Source organism: Amblyraja radiata, chromosome 22 (assembly GCF_010909765.2).
Source record: "Amblyraja radiata isolate CabotCenter1 chromosome 22, sAmbRad1.1.pri, whole genome shotgun sequence".
NCBI lineage: Eukaryota > Metazoa > Chordata > Chondrichthyes > Rajiformes > Rajidae > Amblyraja > Amblyraja radiata.
In genome coordinates, this window is record NC_045977.1 from 40543953 (window position 1) to 40565331 (window position 21379).

Sequence of the window (21379 nt, forward strand, 5' to 3'; positions counted from 1 at the left end):
AAACGTCACCCATTCTTTCTCTCCAGAGATGCCTCCTGTCTCGCTGAGTTACTCCAGTATTTTGTGCCTATCTTCAAAGTAATGCATAAATTATTTCCCCGAGCTTTATATAAAGAGCTGTTGTTGCTGGGAAGAGTAAATTATTGTTTTGAATCATACAACAGAGTAAATGTCATTGGGAAGCTGCAGAGATGGTGGAAACAGGGAGTTGAATATTCTTGTCCCAGGGTTGTTATGACAGTGCTGTTGCACAGGGTAAGCCAAGGTCTCTTTGAAAAGGAATTACCTGTCTATTGCTACAGAAACAGTGATAGTTAGGTTGTAGTTCTCAAGCTGCATGTGGCCCTTTGTTTTGTAGCTTGTTTAGTTCAGAAAAGGTCAGGATCGAACCCGAGTGTCTGCCGCTGCACCACTTTGAGTATTCTACATCTAATTTCAATATTAAAATACAACATTTTACAATTTTACAACATAATAACTGCACTATGTTTTTGAGGATACACTGCTAACAATTAGATCACACTTAAAAACCTATTAGCATCCTCTGAACACCATGTGCATTCCTCACGGATGTCTAATATCCTGCTGTCTGTGCCTGACTAAGCATGTGGAAAGCAACAAAGAATTGAAAGTGCAAAAACAAATAGAGAGGGAGGTGGAGGGAGATGGGAACATATTCCTTCTCTTTGCTCTGGAGAGATTGCATCGTTTTAACATGCAACAAGTAAGATTTTTTTGAACTGGGCAGAGTTTAGTTTAGTTTTGTAGTTGAGATACAACGCGGAAACAGACCCTTCGTTCCACCGAGTCGGCGCCGACCAACAACACACGGACAGTATCCTGCACACAACAGGGACAAATGATCAATGCAGATCACGGGGAGAACATATAAGCTCCATACAGACAGCACCAGTAGTCAGGATCGAACCCAGCAGATGTAAGGCAGCAACTCCACCACTGCGTCACCATGCCGACAGAGATTAAAAGTAAAAGTGAAAAATATAAAAGAAAACATCATAGAATCCAACTTTGCAGAGCTTGTGTTTGAAGAGTAGTCATTTGATCAAAACTGCAGTAAATTAGTTGGCTGAAATTAGTTTGTATTGCAGTGAAGAACGTGGCTGTGAGTGTGAGTGGATTGTGTGTGGGTGTCACCTGCGCGCGTGTGTGTGGAGAATGTGTGTGTGACATGTGAGTGTGTTTGTGGCCATTGAGTGTGTGTGTGGCAAGTGAGTGTGGTGTGTGTGCGTGTGTGTGTGGAGAATGTGTATGTGACATGTGAGTGTGTTTGTGGCAAGTGAGTGTGTGTGGCAAGTGAGTGTGGTGTGTGCGCGTGTGTGTGTGTGGAGAATGTGTATGTGACATGTGAGTGTGTTTGTGGCAAGTGAGTGAGTGTGTGTGTCTTTCTCTCTCGGTTAATAGTGATTGTAATGGAAACTCCAAAGGTACACGAAGGTGCATTCCACTGTTGTAAAACATGTCTCTTCAAACTTGACATGTTAAAATGATCTGCTGCATTGAATTTGACACAAGTGTTAGGAAAATTGAGTAATTCATCAGGACACTGAGCACACATTGAAAGTGTCTGCTTAGCATAGACCAATGCATTCCTGAGCGGAGGTGAGCTCACTGCAACACAGAGGTGAAAGGAACCATCTTCCATATATTCACAGGCATCTAAATAGGTCAAGTTAGTGATTCACGCCAGCTCCGCAATATCCAGCACAAACCTCACCTCCAGCAGAATGTTAACGACGTCACTTACACACCATTCATCACTTCCAGCACGATTTATTCTCAGTCTTTATTGGATTGTCTAAGAATGTCCAAGATATACAGGTTATCTAGAAAGTTTTCAAAAATGTTTACCCTTTCTTAAAATATAATTTGCAATAACATTCCCAACATCTTTATGCCTGAAGTGTGTAGGGTTCACAAACACACTCTTTGCCCCGCCCAACACACACAAAATTCACCACCGCATCTTGTCCACAATGCAAGCCAAGGAAAATAAGTGTGAATTTATTTTAGTTGCATTGTAACCCTAAAGCATTAGTACATCCTGAAACCACTCAGAGACCTCTGTAATCCTCCCAATTGTATCTTTAATAATTCTATGTTGCTTCCCCCACGTGATAATACCACGAGGATTGAAAATAAAAATACTCAAAACATGCAGTAAATACTGACCAATGAGTCAGGCTGGAAATAGCGCCAGCGGCGAAAATTAGGAATTTTGGCAAAAACGTAATTGTATCCAAAATGTTCCCTTTTATTGCCATATTTAACAAAAAGAAGTCTGTCCATTACAACACAACTTGTATGCAGGAGAACTAGTAAAGGTGATGTGCACTACACACAAACTTTCAACTTCAAAACCTTCCTTGGTTACAATTTGGAACTCAAACAACACGTCATGCCAAATATGGATTGTTTTATCAGACTCTAATGCCATCTCTACCGGAGACTGGGAACAGCGGCTGCTACACGGAATTTTATTTGGAAAGAAAGCAAGGATCATCATCTCCAAAAAAAATAAATACAGAATGAACATGGCCAAATGAAGATCCCATTTACAAATGTTTCGGGGTTTCCTGACGACCTATTTTCGCTACACACACAGCTGATTGTATGGCAATGACTCATTTATTTAGAAAGGCAAACGACAGGTAAATTCACAGCAGCCCAGTCACTGCGGATTTGCAAGTTGTCACAATGCCCCTTCGATTGCAGTTTCCGGTGACCTGCTTGCCTTTCCTTCAACAAATTAAACTGTAGCCAGGTCAGATTAACCACCTAGTGCTACAGCCAAGGGATGATAAGTGAAGATCATACTCTACAATCCCAGTAAAGTTCCTGAAACACGTGGTAAAAAGCCACAACTAAAAGGATTTAAATATGAACATTCGACTCGGAACTGGCAAATTAGGACCCGTCTGGGAATTCTGTGCCGCAAAACAACTCAAAATACTTCATGCTAGCTAGATAATGTCTACTTTTGTTTTGGAAATGTGTGGAGTATGAAAGTAATCGAGAAGATCAGCAGCCTGCTCATCACCTGAAATACATCAGTAGTTTTGCATAAATTGGATTTCTTATACAAATGTCAAGTATATACTGTTTTTTTTTTGTTACAGAGGATCAAAATCGATGGGGTGGGCAAGAACTATCACGTGGACTGGAGGTTTCAGTTCACGTGGGGAGATACTTGTGAAAATCTACTGGAGACCTTGCTCCTGTGGTCTCCACTGAAAACAACGTCATAGGTAACAGTATGCAACTTGTCCCAATCATACTGCACAAATCTCACAGATTTTCTTAACACAGTACATCAAGGCGGCCAATGCTATTGTGTTATGGAGTCTTTTCCTGTAAATATCATCTTTCCTAACCAGAACCACGGGCGTGGATGAGGTAAGAGTATTCAGGGGTAGCAGGGAGAGTTTGCACGTGTCATATTCCACTTGGTACTTGCAACAGGGGTCGAATTGCCAAGAGATGCCGTAGAGCGCTGCGCAGGCCACGCTGATGGCGCCGATGGGCAGGGCCACGTAGCGGGTGTATTCTGAACCCAGTGCTATTGGGGTTAACAGGCAGACAGAGCCGGCGATGACGGACGTTTTGTGCAAGCAATTCCCCACTGTGATCCAGCGCGCGGTCTCGTCTCCAATGCGGGTCGGCTCGATGATGATATACTTGTACTGGGTCTCCAGGGCCTGCTCCAGCTCGTACTCAAACTGCTCCTGTGCATTCTCTCCGTTGTAAATCTCCCGGACAATGTAGCAGTCTGTAGTGTTTAGTGGCACCCTGCAGAACACAGAAAGGAAAAGCAACAGAACCAGGTTAGGGAGCCGTGTGAGGTTGGGCACTCTGGGATCCACAACTTTCAAGGCCCTTAACTGAAATGAAACGGAATGATTTATCTGCTATAGTATCTTCACTTCCAACCTGGTACCATGTACTCTACACTTTAGGCTGGCTCGGAAAAGCAGCCAACATAATCAAAAACTTGTAGAGACAATGAACTACATACCAATCACATGTCTATCCATCATCAAAGACCCGCTCATTCTTTCTTCTCCCCACTCCTGTGATAGTACAGAAGTTTGAAAGCGCGCACCACCAGATTCAGGAACAGCTTCTTCCCCTCTTGCTGAGAACTGTCATCAGGCTTCTGAACGGCTAAGATAGGCTACTGTCCTGATTCACCTCTACCCCACAGTGAACAATGGATATAGTCTATGGAACTGATGCGCTACAATGCTGAGAACTATATTCGGCACTCTGCATCATTCCCTTTGTTCCATCTACTGTACGAGTTTGACTTGATTGTATTTAAGGATGGTACAACAGATCTGTTTGGATAGCATGCAAAACAAAGCTTTTCACTGTTGCTCGATAAACCTAACCTTTCAGACTGACCAAGGTAGGATGGATTCATTGTGGTTATATCAGTTCACCTCACACCTTGTGTTTAGTTCCTTTTAGCTTGAGGTAAAACAATTCAAATCAATGAGAAATAAGATCTGGCCAATGCTCTACTGCTGTGGGACTGTGTTATAATTGAACTGCTGTGCTTCAGGAACAGCACCAAATGCTCTCATTTCTGAAACACATCAGTTAAATTACAACATGGTTCCACAAACAGCTGTAGAAGAATTCTACTTTCCAATTGTCATTTCTACTCACACATTAAGGAGCTTCACTGACTATAGACTAAGTTACAGAGATAGGTTGAATAAGTTAGGTCTTTATTCTCTGTAGCGCAGAAGGTTAAGGGGGGACTTGATAGAGGTCTTTAAAATGATGAGAGGGATAGACAGAGTTGATGTGATCAAGCTTTTCCCTTTGAGAATAGGGAAGATTCAAACAAGAGGACATGACTTCAGAATTAAGGGACAGAAGTTTAGGGGTAACATGAGGGGGAACTTCTTTACTCAGAGAGTGGTAGCGGTGTGGAATGAGCTTCCAGTGGAAGTGGTGGCGGCAGGTTCGTTGGTATCATTTAAAAATAAATTGGATAGGCATATGGATGAGAAGGGAATGGAGGGTTATGGTATGAGTGCAGGCAGGTGGGACTAAGGGAAAAAAAGTTGTTCGGCACGGACTTGTAGGGCCGAGATGGCCTGTTTCCGTGCTGTAATTGTTATATGGTTATAGACAGTTTAGAATGTCATTAATACACTAATGACTTCCAGAAAGCGTGCCTTTCTGCAGAGAATTAAGTGCCCAGATCACACAATTGCCAGTACATAACCGTAATGATGAAACTTTTTATGGCACACTTATCCCGCTTGTCTTGTGTCGCTAGTTAACTCTGCAATAAAATGGTGACCTGTTGATCAGACGATTCCATCTGAGATCCATAAAGAGTCTACCACAGAATCATCACAAGATGGAATACTGGTCCGGAATTAGACAATTAAAACACTGATACACAATTCTGTCCCTTCAATCAACTTTCAATTCAATGATCAAATTGAAACACATTAAAATACCCAAAATGTCACCCATTCCTTCTCTCCAGAGATGCTGCCTGTCCCGCTGAGTTACTCCAGCGTTTTGTGTCTATCTTCAAAATACCATTTGATTTCTGTAACTACATCTGACACTTCACCTTCTGAATTTTCTAACCACGTCCTTGCTGCCTTATAGAAACACTTCCACAATGTGGAGGAGCTGGTGAGCTTGAGCTACTGTGAATTTAATACAAAAAGGTGAAAGAGTGATAGACTGGTGGAAGGTGCAAGTAGTGAGTGAGTGAGTAAAGAAAATATTAAATGGGATTCAAGATAAATGCTTCTAATGACACTAGACTCCATGAGTATTTGGTTATCAGACAGTCATATAACACAGAACCTCCCCCGACTTCTAGAAAAACTGAAACTATTCCCTCCAAGTCCTACAAATCCCTCCATGCCTCTGGTTGTGACACCACGAAGCGTAAAGTTTATTCATGAAGAAAGAGTTCCAAGAAGCAGAGTAGGTGAATGGAGTGCACATTTAGAAATGAAAGTACTAAATACCCACATTGCTATTTATCAAACTGCAAATACTCCATAAATAAAACAGAAATCATAACTCTTCCAAGAGAATGGAGCGGCTGGGCTTGTATACTCTGGAATTTAGAAGGATGTAAGGGGATCTCATTGAAACATATAAGATTGTTAAGGGCTTGGACACACTAGAGGCAGGAAACATGCTCCCGATGTTGGGAGAGTCCAAAACCAGGGGCCACCGTTTAAGAATAAGGAGTAAGCCATTTAGAACGGAGATAAGGAAACACTTTTTCACAAAGAGAGTGGTGAGTCTGTGGAATTCTCTGCCTCAGAGGGCGGTGGAGGCTGGTTCTCTGGATGCTTTCAAGAGAGAGCTAGCTAGGGCTCTTAAAAATAGCGGAGTCAGGGGATATGGGGAGAAGGCAGGAACGGGGGTACTGATTGGGGATGATCAGCCATGATCACATTGAATGGCAGTGCTGGCTCGAAGGGCCAAATGTCCTACTCCTGCACCTATTGTCTATTGTCAATCCCAAACTTGGCATTGGCAAGACTGAAACATTTGGTCACAAAGCAAGAATAACACTTTCCCTCAACATACAACTACGACATTTCAATGGCACATCTAACAGAGTAGGGAAATATGCACATAGCATTCAAGGCATGTTATGCACATTAGGGAGGGCATTGCTAAGATTATGTATATCATGGCTTCCACTGGAAAGACTAATTGGCTAGAAGATGTTAAATCAGGTAATGTCATGCCCTGAACAGACTTAGTGCATATGCATTCTTGCCCTTATTAAAAGGGCAAGAATGTATTTGGACTTAAAGTGTACAGAAGTTCGGCAATCAGTAATAAAAACTAATATTCTGAAAAAGGGTCTCGACCCGAAACGTCACCCATTCCTTCTCACCAGAGATGCTGCCTGTTCCACTGAGTTACTCCAGCATTTTGTGTCTATCTGCAGTTCATTCCTACACATAAACATTAATAGGCTCAGGTATATAAATTAAGCAAGCATTGCTTTCAAATCAATTGAATATATTATATCAGATGCATTCAAACTGTTGTGGTACAGCATTTAAGATTTCAAAAGTCTGTGTTCACAAGCTCACACAAAGTACTTCAAACACCAGGTGAAGAGACATTTTTTTTACTGATTAACTATCAGCAAGAATAGTTGCCATAAAATTCTTTGCTTAACATCAATGCATAGAAACAGACTGGAACAATAAAAAAACTAGATAGAATTAGAAAATGTGTAGGAAGGAACTGCAGATGCTGGTTTACACTGAAGATAGACACAAAAACCTACACAGTTTGAATTCATCTGATATAATATATTCAACTCATTTGAAAGCAAAGCTTGCTTAAATCTGAGTATTTGTTTTTATGTGTAGGAAAGAGCTGCAGATGCTGGTTTAGATAGACACAAATGCTGGACAGGAAGCATCTCTGGATAGAAGGAATGGGTGACGTTTCGGGTCGAGACCCTTCGTCAGACATTCTTTGGAACATATGAAGCCAACATGTTGTCTTGCATTTTTCAGGAAATTGCATGTCCTAGAGACTGCAGTACTGCTGGCATGTGGATATGAAGCATAACTGATGCATAAATGTATGTAAAGGACTAATATGCTGATAAGCAGAACACTATCATATCAATGCCAAAAGACTTGACAAACCGGCTGTTTGCCAGTTTTAAGCTGATAAACGTGAACGGCAAGTTAACAGTGCATGGCCTTAGGATGTGTCGGAAAGAACTGCAGATGCTGGTTTAATTCGAATGTAGACGCAAAATGCTGGAGTCTGAAGGAGGATCTCGACCCGAACGTCACCCATTCCTTCTCTCCAGAGATGCTGCCTGTCCCGCTATGTTTCCCCTGCATTTTGTGTCTATCTATGACCTTAGGAGTTCCCAGTTGGAAAAAAAATGTTTACCAAATCATCTCTAAAAGAAATAATTCATGGTGTTAATTATTAACATTGAAGGTGTAGTCACGGAAGTGTAAATGGGTCTGGAACACAGACGAATGAGTGGTGACAATGCAGCCATAAGGCGGGGAGAGGGTAAAGCAAGGGGCTTGTGAGCCAAGATTCCATTCCATTGATCAGGACGCTAACTATAAACAGAGTCGAGTGGTTGCAAGTTTGTGCAAAGGAAATAACAACTAACACATCATTGTCACTTGAACTGGAGAAGCCAAGATATATACAACTTTATCTATAACGTTAGACTTTAAAGACTAACATTATAGATAAAGTTCTATATATACATACACATCTTTAACTATCTATATAGAGATAAAGCAGACTTGCCTGGAAATATTACAGTTTAGGAAATAGTGAATACTAACCAAATATTTTATCAGCCAATTTACTAGGGTTTCCCCCCCCCCCCCAATAGGAGCAGGAGTAGGCCATTCGGCCCTTTGAGCCAACACCGCCATTCAATGTGATCAGGGCTGATCATCCCCAATCGGTACCTTGTTCCTACCTTCTTCCCATATCCCCCGACTCCGCTATCTTTAAGTAAGTAAGTAAGTTTTATTTATATAGCACGTTTTAAGTCAACTCGCATTGACACCAAAGTGCTTTACATAAAATAGATAATAAGTTTCCATACAAACCAGAGAAAAAGGTTAAAAAAAGAGCCATATCTAGCTCTCTCTTGAAAGTATCCAGAGAACCGGCCTCCACCGCCCTCCGTGAGAAAAAGTGTTTCCTCGTCTCCGTTCTAAATGGTTTACCCCTTATTCTTAAAAGAAGCAAATCTAAGAAGAACAACAATTCAGCCGAATTGATAAAAGAAAAGAAAATGCTGGAAGTACTCAGCAGATGAGGCAATATCTGTGGATAGAAGACAGAATTAGTGCTTCAGGTTGAGGATCTTTCATGACAACAGATATAATAAAATACCTGATACTTCATCAAAGGGTGTAAAGCTCGGGAACGCAAGATGGTGCAAGATTGTCTACACTAGACACTTTGGAGCTTGAGGGCAATGTTCAAAATATTACATCAGTTTTTCCACAAATGTTTACGGCCCAAGCTATTTAGTGTGAAAATAGACACAAAAAGCTGGAGTAACTCAGCGGGACGGGCAACATCTCTGGAGAGAAGGAATGGCCGACGTTTCGGGTCGAGACCCTTCTACTCGACCCGAAACATCACCCATTCTTTCTCTCCAGAGATGCTGCCATTCCCGCTGAGTTACTCCAGTTTTTTGTGGTCAATCATTGGATTCTGCAGTTCCTTCTTTCATATTCAGTGTGAGATCTGGATGTCATGGTTCGGAAATACACACCAATGAGATAGTGCACGTTATTTGAACAGGACTTGCAATGGGAACATTAGCCTTCTGTTCAGATGAACCACCTGTAGAAGCGATTTAGCTTAACTCAGTATGTTATAACTATAACCAGTTACCGTTAAATTTTATCTGCCTGTAATTATGTGGGTGGAATTTGTACGTAGTCTGAGACGTGTTTGCGGCTGGGATTCTTGCGCAGACTCCCTAGTAGTTAGTTTAGTTTAAAGAAGCATGGGGGAGAGGTCACAGCTTTCGACCATGCACGAGTAAGATTAAAATGTACTTATACAAGTAGAAGTTTGGATGAATATCTTACTGTTTTTACTACTACTATAAATAAACCATTAATCAAGAGACTGTGTTTGGAAGATTTATCTTTTGACGGCTTTGAATGTCTCGTGGAGAACTCGTGGGTGCGTAACAAGGTTAATTCCCGGGATGGCGGGACTGTCGTATGCTGAGAGAATGGAGCAGCTGGGCTTGTACGCTCTGAATCTCATTGAAACATATAAGATTGTTAAGGGCTTGGACACGATAGAGGCAGGAAACATGTTCCCGATGTTGGGGGAGTCCAGAACCAGGGGCCACAGTTTAAGAATAAGGAGTAAACCATTTAGAACGGAGACGAGGAAACACTTTTTCTCACAGAGAGTGGTGAGTCTGTGGAATTCTCTGCCTCAGAGGGCGGTGGAGGCCGGTTCTCTGGATGCTTTCAAGAGAGAGCTAGATAGGGCTCTTAAAGATAGCGGAGTCAGGGGATATGGGGAGAAGGCAGGAACGGGGTACTGATTGGGGATGATCAGCCATGATCACATTGAATGGCGGTGCTGGCTCGAAGGGCCGAATGGCCTACTCCTGCACCTATTGTCTATTGTATCGATTATCTTCTGATCCCGGTCTTCAATTAGTGACTAAAGAACTAATCCTTGAAACGATATAAAAATCTGTCACTACACCATCTCCTGTCTCAGGTGGATGCTCAAGATTAGGTGACAGGATGTCAAACAGCACGGACATTCCCACTGGTCTCCCTCGGCCAATAACGTTGGGAAATAGGAAAAACACTGGGAATAATAGAATGTTAATTTTCACATTGGAAGTGTTGTTGAAATATTTGAACTATCTAATTTGTCACGGATCAGAAACAATTGCATGTACTTTATAGCGTGATTACTTGTGGAGGTGTTCTTCACAAATTGCCCGTTCTTTTCCTTACTATAGTCATTATATTTCAAAATGTAATGCAGAATGTGAACTACTTTGGGGTGTCCTAAACCTAAATCATGACTGGAACACATTAAAGAAAATAATAATCCCAAATATAAATCACATAAATGTAGCAGCTCATTAACTGCAAGGTACATTCAGATGTTTTGAAGGTAGATAAAAATGCTGGAGAAACTCAGGGTGAGGCAGCATCTATGGAGCGAAGGAAAAGGTGACGTTTCGGATCGAGACCCTTCTTCCGATGTTTTTTAGTAACAGTGCTGTGCAAAGACTTTTCCCTTTCTGTCAGTTGGATTATAAATTTCCATCCATGGAACGTGGAAAATTTAACTTACTTAAATTTGATTCTTCTCAACTGTATCAACAAAGCTGCAGATTTTATGAGTTGACTTTTATGATCAAAAACTTGTAAACTTTTCCCCACAGTTTATTTTCAGATATACATGTACTAAAAATGGACAGGCAATAAAAATGCCAGAGATCGGAAACACCTTCTTGTCTATTCTTAGGCGATGCAATGAACTGCCTGACACCACATAACAAATTTTTAAAGAGTGGGTAACATTAACATCTGATGCGTGCGTGTTTTACTTTTGTTGGGGATTGAAATTTAATTCATCCCACTTTAGCACCAACTAGTTGTGCTAATTCTGTCCATTCACATGCCTCATACCAATCGTTATTGCAAAGGAAGACAAAAATGCTGGAGAAACTCAGCGGGTGAGGCAGCATCTATGGAGCGAAGGAAATAGGAGACGTTTTGGGTCGAGACCCTTCTTCAGAATCGTTATTTCTAAGTAACTTTACTGCTTTCACTGTCTTCAATGGATTAAGCTGAAGTGAACACAAAATATTGTTTTGCAAATACCGTTGACCTAACAATCAATACAAATAAGATATCATCTTATCCATTGTTTATGCATCCAGAGTATAAATAGACCATGTCTGAAGAAATAGACCATGTCATCAGTCTGAAGAAGGGTTTCGACCCGAAACGTTGCCTATTTCCTTCGCTCCATAGATGCTGAGTTTCTCCAGCATTTTTATCTACCTATAAATAGACCGTTCTGTTCAGCATAGTAAGTATTTGATGTTGGGCCTATTTTTGTCTTATTGATAGGTTTACCTACACACCAACCTTTTAACATACAAATATACACAGCACTCAACTGATGGCATATGTAGCGATAGCCGAGGCCTTCAAGAAGAATCAAATGGAAATAAAATTAGTCTTCCGTATTCCGTAGATGGAAATTTATAATCCAACTGCCGTTTAAAAACAGAAAAAAAGGTGAAGCGTTTGCAAAAACTGTTGCTTATTTTTTTTTGGATTAACTTTAATTCTTACCAGACAACGAAGGAAAAATCTAATTGTTATATCAAACGTGAGCAGACCCTTAAAAAAATAAGGGTTAGGGAGAAAAATATTGAGACCTACCCAAAACCTTGAGGTGGTGCAGAATGGTAGATTCAGTGCATTGATCAGTGGCCACCAAGAGAAATTTAACATCCAGAATTAAGAAAATAGAATAAAGCACAGGAATAGGCCCTTCGGCCCACAATGTCCATGCTGAACATGGTGCCAAATTAAAGGAATCTCTTCTGCCTGTGCGTCACCCATATCCTTCCATTCCCAGCATATCCACGTGCCTGTCAAAATGGTTCTTAAACACTACTACGGTTATCTCCACCACCACAGCCCTGGGCAGCATGTTCCAGGCACGCACCAACCACAGTGTAAAAAACTTGCCCTGCACATCTTCTTTAAACTTTGCCCCTCTCACCTGAAAGCTATGCCCTCTAGTCTAGTGTGACATTTCCACCCTGGGATAAAGTTCTGACTGTCTACGCTATCTATGCCTCTCATTATTTTATATACTTCGACCAGATGTCCCCTCAACTTCCAGAGAAATCCAAGTTTGTCCAACCACTTCTGTCTGAAGAAGGGTCTCGACCCAAAATGTCACCTTTCCTTTTCACCACAGATGCTGCCTGACCCACTGTTACTGCAACATTTTGGGTCTCTCCTTACACTCCCTCATCCAGACAGCAATAAAAATAAGTAGGAACAAGGAACAGCAGATGCTGATTTACTGAAGACATAGTAAAGGGGGGGGGGGGGCATATCTGAGGAAGGATGTGCTGGCTCTGGAATGATTCCAGGAATGGAGGGGGGTGGGGGGTAGCATAAGATGAGCTTTTGACAGCACTGGGCCTGTACTCACTGGAGTTTAGAAGGTTAAGGGGGGGGGGGGGGGGACACCTCATTGAAACTTACTGGAAAATGAAAGGCATAGAGTGGATACACAGGACATAGAGTGGATGTTTCCACTGGTGGAAGAGTCTGGGACTAGAGGTCATTGCCTCAGAATTAAAGGGCACTCTTTTAGAAAGGAGGCGAGGAGGAACTTCTTTCGGGTGGTGAATCTGCGGAACTCATTGTGGGTTGTGGAGGCCAAGTCAGTGGATGATTTTAAGGCAGAGATTCTTGATTAGAACGGGTGTCAAGGGTTATGGGGAGAAGGCAGGAGAATGGGATTAGGAATCAGAAATCAGCCATGATTGAATGGCGGAGTGGCCTCGACGGGCCGAACGGCCCAATTCTACTCCTGTATCGTACACTTACACTGTTCCTGTTGCATTCCTTGCTTATATTTTCTTAATGAAATAAAGTTTAAATAAAGAACAATGGCTTTTCGCTGTGAGCACGGTGGGTTGTGTTGACAGGGGGTGAATGAGGGGTTTGACTGTATAACGCCCTGTCCCCCTTCACCTTCATCCCCTGGGGTTGGTGTGTGTGGGGGGGGGGGGGGGAGACGCTGCCCTCGCCCACCGACCCTGCATTTAGTTAGCGCCTGGTCAATATTAAACCCCGCGGCTGTGGGTGGTGGAGGCCACCTTGGGCTGGAGCCGGGGGGTTGGAGCCAGAGGAGGGGGGGTGGAGGGGGGGGTACAAGGGGAGCCAGGGCCGGGGGAGCGGGGCTGTGAGTGGGGGGTCGAGGGGCCTGGCCGCTGGGCTGGGGGACGGAGGCCGCGGTGTCGGTTTAAGCGGGGATGGGGCCCGGGGGCAGGTGGAGGATGGGGCCCGGCGGCGGCGGCAGCGGCGGCGGCGGTGGTGAATGGGCGAGTTCCGTCTACCCGTCCGGTGTACAATGACCGCCTCTCCCACTGACCTTTCCCTCATCCCCGCCACTCCGCGCCTCCGACCACAAGCCGCCATCTTGCCGGGCATCCAGAGCAGGAATTTTTCTCTCCGCTCGTCCTCCTTCCCCTTCCCCCCCCCCCCCCCCCCCCCCGCGGGGCCGGGCGCCGCCGCGCTGCCTCATGGGAGATGTAGTATCTTGCCCGGTGGAGGGCGCTGGCGGCTACGGGCGGTGGGACTACACCTCCCACAATGCACCGCCAACGTCCTTGGCGCCTCCGCAAGGCCTCATGGGCGATGCAGTCTCCCATTCGGCCAGCGGCGTTGGCGGCTGCGTCACTACGTCACTACGTCACTGCAACACTGCGTCACTGGCGCCGCCGCACGGCCTGATGGGCGATGTAGTCACGCGTCTGTGGCTGCTCACATTGGGCCTACAACTCCCACCATGCTACGCCAGCGTCACCGGCGCACAACTAAGGCCATCCACCTGCTGCCTTGATGCTTTACCTACCAACTTCTTTACGAATGTTTTTGACTGCCTAGCAATAGACATACTGGAAATAGTTAACAGCTCTCTTCAATCAGGCAATTTCCCAAAAGCCTTGAAAACTGCAGTTATTAAACCTCTTTTAAAAAAGCGGAGCCTAGATGCCTCTATTATTAACAACTATAGACCAATATCAAACCTATCTTTCATAAGTAAAATCATTGAGAAAGTTGTCCTCCAGCAACTTAATCACTTCCTGGCTCCAACTGGCTGCTACGACAACTTCCAGTCAGGATTTCGACCTCTTCATAGCACCGAGACCGCCCTTATTAAAGTTGTAAACGACATCCGTCTTAACACAGACTCTGGCAAAGTTTCAATATTAATGCTATTAGACCTCAGTGCTGCATTCGACACTGTTGATCACTCAATACTTTTGGACAGATTGGAAAAATGGGTGGGGCTTTCAGGCACAGTCTTAAGTTGGTTCAGGTCATATCTACAAGATATTAACTATTTTGTTTCCATTGGCGACTTTGTATCAGAACCAACCAACGTGACGTGTGGAGTCCCGCAAGGTTCGATCTTAGGGCCCTCTTTATTCAACATCTACATGCTCCCACTAGGGCAAATCATGCGAAATAATAATATTGACCACCACTGCTATGCCGATGACACTCAAATCTATGTAGCGCTATCACCAAATGACTATCGCCCCATAGATCTGCTGTGCCAGTGCATTGAGCAAGTCAAAGACTGGATGTGCCAAAATTTCCTCCAACTAAATAAGGACAAAACGGAGATAATTGTTTTTGGTGCTAAAAAAGAAAGGCTTAAAGTAACCCAACACCTTCACTCTCTGTCCCTGAAAACTTCTAACAAAGCCAGAAATCTTGGAGTTATTATGGATTCAGATTTACATTTCGACAGTCACATCAAATCAGTAACAAAATTGGCCTACTATCACCTCAAAAACGTAGCAAGATTAAGAGGACGCATGTCAGCTCAGGACTTAGAAAAACTTGTACATGCCTTTATTACTAGTAGGCTAAATTATTGTAACTGTCTCCTTGCAGGTCTTCCGAAAAAAACTGTCAGGCAGCTACAGCTTGTTCAGAACGCTGTTGCTAGAGTTCTAACAAAGACCAAAACATTTGAACACATTACACCAATTCTTAAATCCTCACATTGGCTCCCTGTATGTCAGAGAATTGATTTTAAAATCCTGCTGCTCACCTATAAATCACTACATGGTTTAGGACCAAAGTATATCACTGACATGCTTCCACTATATAAGCCTTCTAGACCGCTAAGATCTTCTGAAACCAATCTGTTAGTGATTCCCAGAGTAAATACAAAACATGGGAAAGCAGGATTTAGTTACTATGCAACAAATAGCTGGAATAAACTTCCTGAAGATTTAAGACTTGCCTCAACTTTGACCACTTTTAAAACAAGACTGAAAACTTTTATGTTTACTTTAGCTTTCAGCTAAATCTTAACTACATTGCACTTTTAACTTTTACACTTTTTATAATGCATTTTTAATTTTGCTTTTCTTTTCTTTTAATTCTTCTATTTTATTTCATTTTATTATTTCATTTTATTGTATGACATGTTTTTATGTGAAGCACTTTGAGTCTGCCTCGTGTATGAAATGTGCTATATAAATAAAGTTGCCTTGCCTTGCCACACTTCCCACAATGCAACGTGTGCGTCACCGTCGCACAGCCTGATGGGCGATGTAGTCCCATTACCGGTAGATAACCTGGACGGCACCGATATGGGGGACTACAATTCCCAGAATGCAACGCCCGAGGCAGGTACCTCGACTTTATTTCAAAGCCTCATGGGGAATGTAGTCTGATGTACAGTGGGTGGCATTGGCGGCACCGGGCAGGGGACTACAGCTTCCATAATGCAAGGCGCGGCCCATTGACTCCAAATCACAGCACAATGTCCAAGGCAAGGACACCTGACCACTATGGTATATTATCGTTGCTCAGTGAGACATTCCATGTTGGTTAAGGGGAAACAATTGCAGACGCCTGGATAATGATTAAAAAAAAACCCCCAATAAAAATAACCTAAAATAGAAACTGTCATAAAGTAGCATCTGTGGAAAGTGATAACGTTTCAGATCAACCGCCTTTCATTTAAGAATTGGAAAAGTGCAAAAAAAAGCATTTGTTTTCATATGGAGACACAAATGCTGTAGAAACTCAGCGGGTGAGGCAGCATCTATGGAGAGAAGGAAATAGGCGACGTTTCAGGTCGAAACCTTCTTTTATTCCATGTAGTTGAGACAAAGTTTGTCCAGGTGACAATTACTTTTGTTGCTTCAGAAATGAAAGCTAGAAATTAAATCTTTATCTGTCTGGAGGAATGCAAATTGAAGATGATAAATGAGGGCAGTTCACGTTTTAAAAAAAAAACTGCTTTTTACCTGATTTAGTGTAACATGTCAACCGACGTCATTTGAAAGAGCTGGGTGAATATCTCAAGCAAGAAAAACAAAGACTGCAGGTGCATTTAAAAAAACCCACCGCAAGCTTGACCGATTCAGACTCTCATTGGTTTATTTGATAGATCAGATAAATTGCACGTCTTTTACCCAGAGGAGGGGATTCTTGTGTACAGACTCAGTATGGCCTTATACTTAATATGATTGTGTTCCTGAAATGTATGTAAATAAAAAAACTAACATGACGGAACAGCAGCTGCTCCAGCTTCTTCCCTATAGCCTCAAAGCAGTTCTGAACTACATATACTATTATTGTTATTAATGGGGTAGGGAGATTGCAACCTTCACATGGTCCGCCCTGTTTCAATGAATGAAATCAACCTGGCGTGCACATTCAAATAAGATCAAATAGAACAAGTTGCCCGGTAACTTTAGGCTAGGCACGCAATACGCAAGAAGATTGTTATTAATGCAGTATTATTGTTTGTGTAGACAGACCCCAGACTCAATTTCTGGTCTCCGACTGGAGGCATGGGTTCGAATCCCACTTCTGACACCATATAGAGAGTCCCAGACACACTATGTGATCCAAAATCATCTTTAATCAACACATACATTTTAACAGCATAAAGGATGGTTAGATGTCCGAACATCCCAACTGCTGCTCAAACTGAGCAGTGCTGGAAGCAAGTGTTAATATAAATGTTATAGTGGGGTGGGGTTAGTGATGCTAACTTATATGTGATTGGTTGACATGCATAATCAATCTAGTTTGTTTGTTGTTTCTGTATACCTATGTGTGGATGTGTGTATATGATCTCTGTGTGTGTATGTATGATCTCTTGTTTATGATAGTTTAGTGCACTATGTTTACATATTCTGTTGTGCTGCAGCAAATAAGAATGTCATTGTTCTATCTGGGACATATGACAATAAAACACGCTTGACTTGAAGTAGCATTGGACTTTCAGGTACAAAAAAAAAGTACATGGGCAAGGACAACTTCAACGACTTGACAATTACAAAAACTTAAACACATTTCAAGTTTTTAATGAGTTGCAAAATGTTTTATTAAGTACACAATGTTTGATTACAAGTGGAAGGCACAACATTTTCCAAGACAATCATTAAATAGACATACACTTTCAAAACAAAAATTGACACAATAATTACACGTTACAATAGTATCTGGCATTTTAAAAAAAATTTCGTCTCGTGCAAAATTAAAAGCAAGAAAGTGCATTTTGAAACGTACTTCAAAAAAATCCTTCGAGTAACAGGGTCAGAATTTACACACTATGGTCACATTGAGTTGGATAAACATTATTGTAGCATGAACAACACGTCTTGCAAACTTAAATATTGGCAACAGAAATTAAAACACTGGTAATATTTCAGGGCGTAACATATTCCATCTTGATCTTACTCTTGTATTTGACACTGGGTGGTTACTTTAGCTATCGATATAATAATGCATGCCCTCTAATCTAAAAAAAACCCACATAGCTGTGAAATGTCTTTCTGTCATGTTCCACTGAGTTACTCCAGCTGTTTGTGTCTAACTTCGGTTTAAACCAGCATCTGCAGTTCCTTCCGACACATTATCAGTTTGGAAGTATTGGCAGAAACATAAGGAACTACATATTTATTTTCCAACCAGACTGGATTCCTTTGCACCTGATCAGGACATTGGCAGACAGTATTTGCTTTATATTAATGGTTTCCCCACAAGCACGAGATTTTTGATTTCACAGAAATCTGCTAAATAAGCTGTAATGATCACGTCATGATTAGAAAGCAGGGACTGAGGAGGAATAGTTGAAAGGTCAGGCTACCACCTGGTTGAACATCGACAAAGAGGGCATGCTTCAAGTTACGGAATATGGTGCCCAGTGGCAAAAAGCTAGACTCTATCTGTGCAACAAAAAAAGGGACTGGATCAAAACGTGTATTAAAAATTATCAATTGCAGTGATAACCACATTCTAATACATTACAAAATCCCAACAATCCTTCTTTACATTATAAACCCAACAGTAGGCTTTGTGTTGTGAATTAAATTGTTAGTTGTTTCACCACAAAAAAGGCACAGAGTGCAGGAGTAACTCAGCGGGTCATGCAGCATCTCTGGAGAACATAGCTAGGTGATATTTCAGGTCGTGACCCTTCTTCCAGCTTTCTCTACCCCCTCACCCCACACTACAATCAGTCCAATGAAGGGTCCCGACCCAATGCGCTACCTATTTATGTTCTCCAGAGATGGTGCCTGACCTGCTGAGTTACTCCAACATTTTGTGTCTTTTTATGTAAACCAGCCTCTGCAGTCCCTGATTCACCCCCCCACCCCATGTCAACGGTGTTGGGCGATGCCGTGTGGCGGTAGGATTTGTTAACTTCATTTCACCAGTGATTACAGTTCTGAACAAGCAACATTATTCATTGTTCGTTGTGCATTTTTAAAGAATTTAGAAACCACATTGTTAAATTCTATCCCTGGAACATATATTCATATTTGAGGGTGATTTTCCATGCACACCATCACTTCATATAGTTACAGGCTCTCTAAGCCTACTTGTAAAGTGTGTTCAGTCACACGTATGGACACCTTGAGGCAAGGTTTAAAATACACTGCGCCAATATGAAAATAACATGCTTCTGCATGCAGTTACATCTGTACATGACATGCAGACATCTCCGAGCTGACAGGGAAGGTGGGAAATTCCTTGTTTTTAAACCCAAGATCACCTCTCAAGACAGACTGACAATGGGTCACATTATACAATAAATTAAATGACATCAATGAATCAAAATCAATCCGGTAGGGGCTAGAAATTCATGTTTTGCACCCATAACTTCACCTGTTGTTTGGGACACGCTGGCAGGTTCTACATGGTTAGACAATGAACTGTGACCACTTCGGTAATGTGCAATATTGTTCTCCAGGCTTTCAAATTAATCAGTGCCAAAGGGTGTTAGAGCTATTGGGCTAACGGGTCTCAAAGGAGTGTTCAAAATAAATCGGAGTTTTGTGGGTCGCTTCACCCTGGATTGAAGCATTCATTCTCTACATCAATCAATTGCTCGTTTCATCCCAAATATCCCAATCTTACTGTGCATGATACCCGATATTTCATTGGCTAATCTGGAAAGGTTTGTCCCAGCAACAAGCCCTCTCCTGACAAGGCCGGAACGGGGAGAAGGCAGGAACGGGGTACTGATTGGGGATGATCAGCCATGATCACATTGAATGGCGGTGCTGGCTCGAAGGGCCGAATGGCCTACTCCTGCACCTATTGTCTATTGTCTAAGGCCACAGCCAGATAATGGTGGAACTCAGCAGGTAATGGAAAGGGGACAAAAACTCGAGAACAATCCCCCGGCCTCACCTTGGTGGGAAATGTGCAAAAGAAACACTTTGTATGAATGTAACTCTTAGCATTTGGCTTTAGCCCCACTCATAGTTGCAAACACGCACAGATTGCACAGTGGCTAGTGTCAGCTGTTCTCAGCTGGGTGGAAAAAGGGCAAGGAGAATACATGAAATTAGTGCAAACAAATTTTCACATTATACATCTGAACAAAAGGTAGACAAAAATGCTGGAGAAACTCAGTGGGTGAGGCTACATCTATGGAGTGAAGGAATAGGTGATGTTTCGGGTCGAGACCCTTCCGGGTCTCGACCCGAAACATCACCTATTCCTTCACTCCATAGATGCTGCCTCACCCGCTGAGTTTCCGGAAGGGTCTCGACCCGAAACGTCACCTATTCCTTCACTCCATTGATGCTGCCTCACCCGCTGAGTTTCTCCAGCATTTTTGTCGATTTTTCCAGCATCCGCAGTTCTTTCTTAAACATCTGAACAAAATGTTCTTTTTGAAAAAATAAATAGAAAACCTTCCAGCCGGAATTAAATTTATCTTTAAATGAGCAGTTATTACTAATGGAATACACAGGCTGGGCGAATAAAGGGTTCCCCAATATATTGAGCAAGTTTATACCATGATCATGCCGTATTCGCTAAAAACACATTCACTGGGTTTCTTAACAGCTTATGAACAAAGGTTTCAAATTTACCCATCATTCAGAACAAATATATTCTTTGGATCCATCCCATCACCTGGTCTAAGGTCCAATTTTTGATGGCCGAAGTTATATTTACATAGTCAACTGAAAGACCTCACAGCCTGTTAATGATTACTGCGGTCTGAGCTATCGTGCAGGTTCTGGAGAACGTAATTCAGTACGCTGCTCTGTGCCTGCGGTGATAGCCCAAGTTAAATTGCTGCCTTTTAGTGGGGATATTTCAGGACAGTCTGCATCATGCCAACACAGTGGAGATCTTTCCACGCGAGCTTTCACAGTGCAGACCGCATAAAATGCTATTTCGTGAGCACCAAACATAGAGACTCGGAAATGTGTGACCGGATTACTCAGAACTACTCAGCATTCTAAAATAATCCACGAAAGTTTACGGAACACGGACTACTAACTTCTCCTGGCCGTTACATCCGTGTAAACAGACATTGCTTTAACTTGGCGTCTCAACTAGCCTACGGGCGGTGTTAATAATTAGACCAGGTCACATCTCCAGCATGAGTAAGGAAGAGAGGCAGATTAATATTCTATCTGCTTGCTGAGTATTTGCTTCGACACAATGTTCCTGATCAAGACACAAGTGGAAGTGCAGGGGGCTCAAATTGTATATATAGCCTGAAGATTTGCAAATGTAATCAGAATGAT

At 42.4% G+C, this 21379-nt stretch overlaps 1 protein-coding gene across 1 annotated transcript; it reads right to left on the reverse strand.

The window, feature by feature from the left end:
- Nucleotides 1-1785: 1785 nt before the first annotated feature.
- On the reverse strand, nucleotides 1786-13854 carry tmem11 (transmembrane protein 11). Its single transcript, XM_033041142.1, has 2 exons — nucleotides 13717-13854; nucleotides 1786-3807 (listed from the first exon to the last, which is right to left on the reverse strand). Exons 1-2 carry the CDS (start codon nucleotides 13773-13775, stop codon nucleotides 3291-3293), a joined length of 576 nt encoding a protein of 191 aa, XP_032897033.1. The 5' UTR covers nucleotides 13776-13854; the 3' UTR covers nucleotides 1786-3290.
- Nucleotides 13855-21379: the final 7525 nt, after the last annotated feature.

Bases quoted from the DNA above. Each gene is read 5' to 3' on its own strand.
- tmem11 (XM_033041142.1), bottom strand. From the start codon at position 13,775: ATGCCCGGCAAGATGGCGGCTTGTGGTCGGAGGCGCGGAGTGGCGGGG. The intron at 3,808-13,716 runs GTCAGTGGGAGA...TGTGTTCTGCAG, and splicing joins GTGGCGGGGATGAGGGAAAG to GGTGCCACTAAACACTACAG.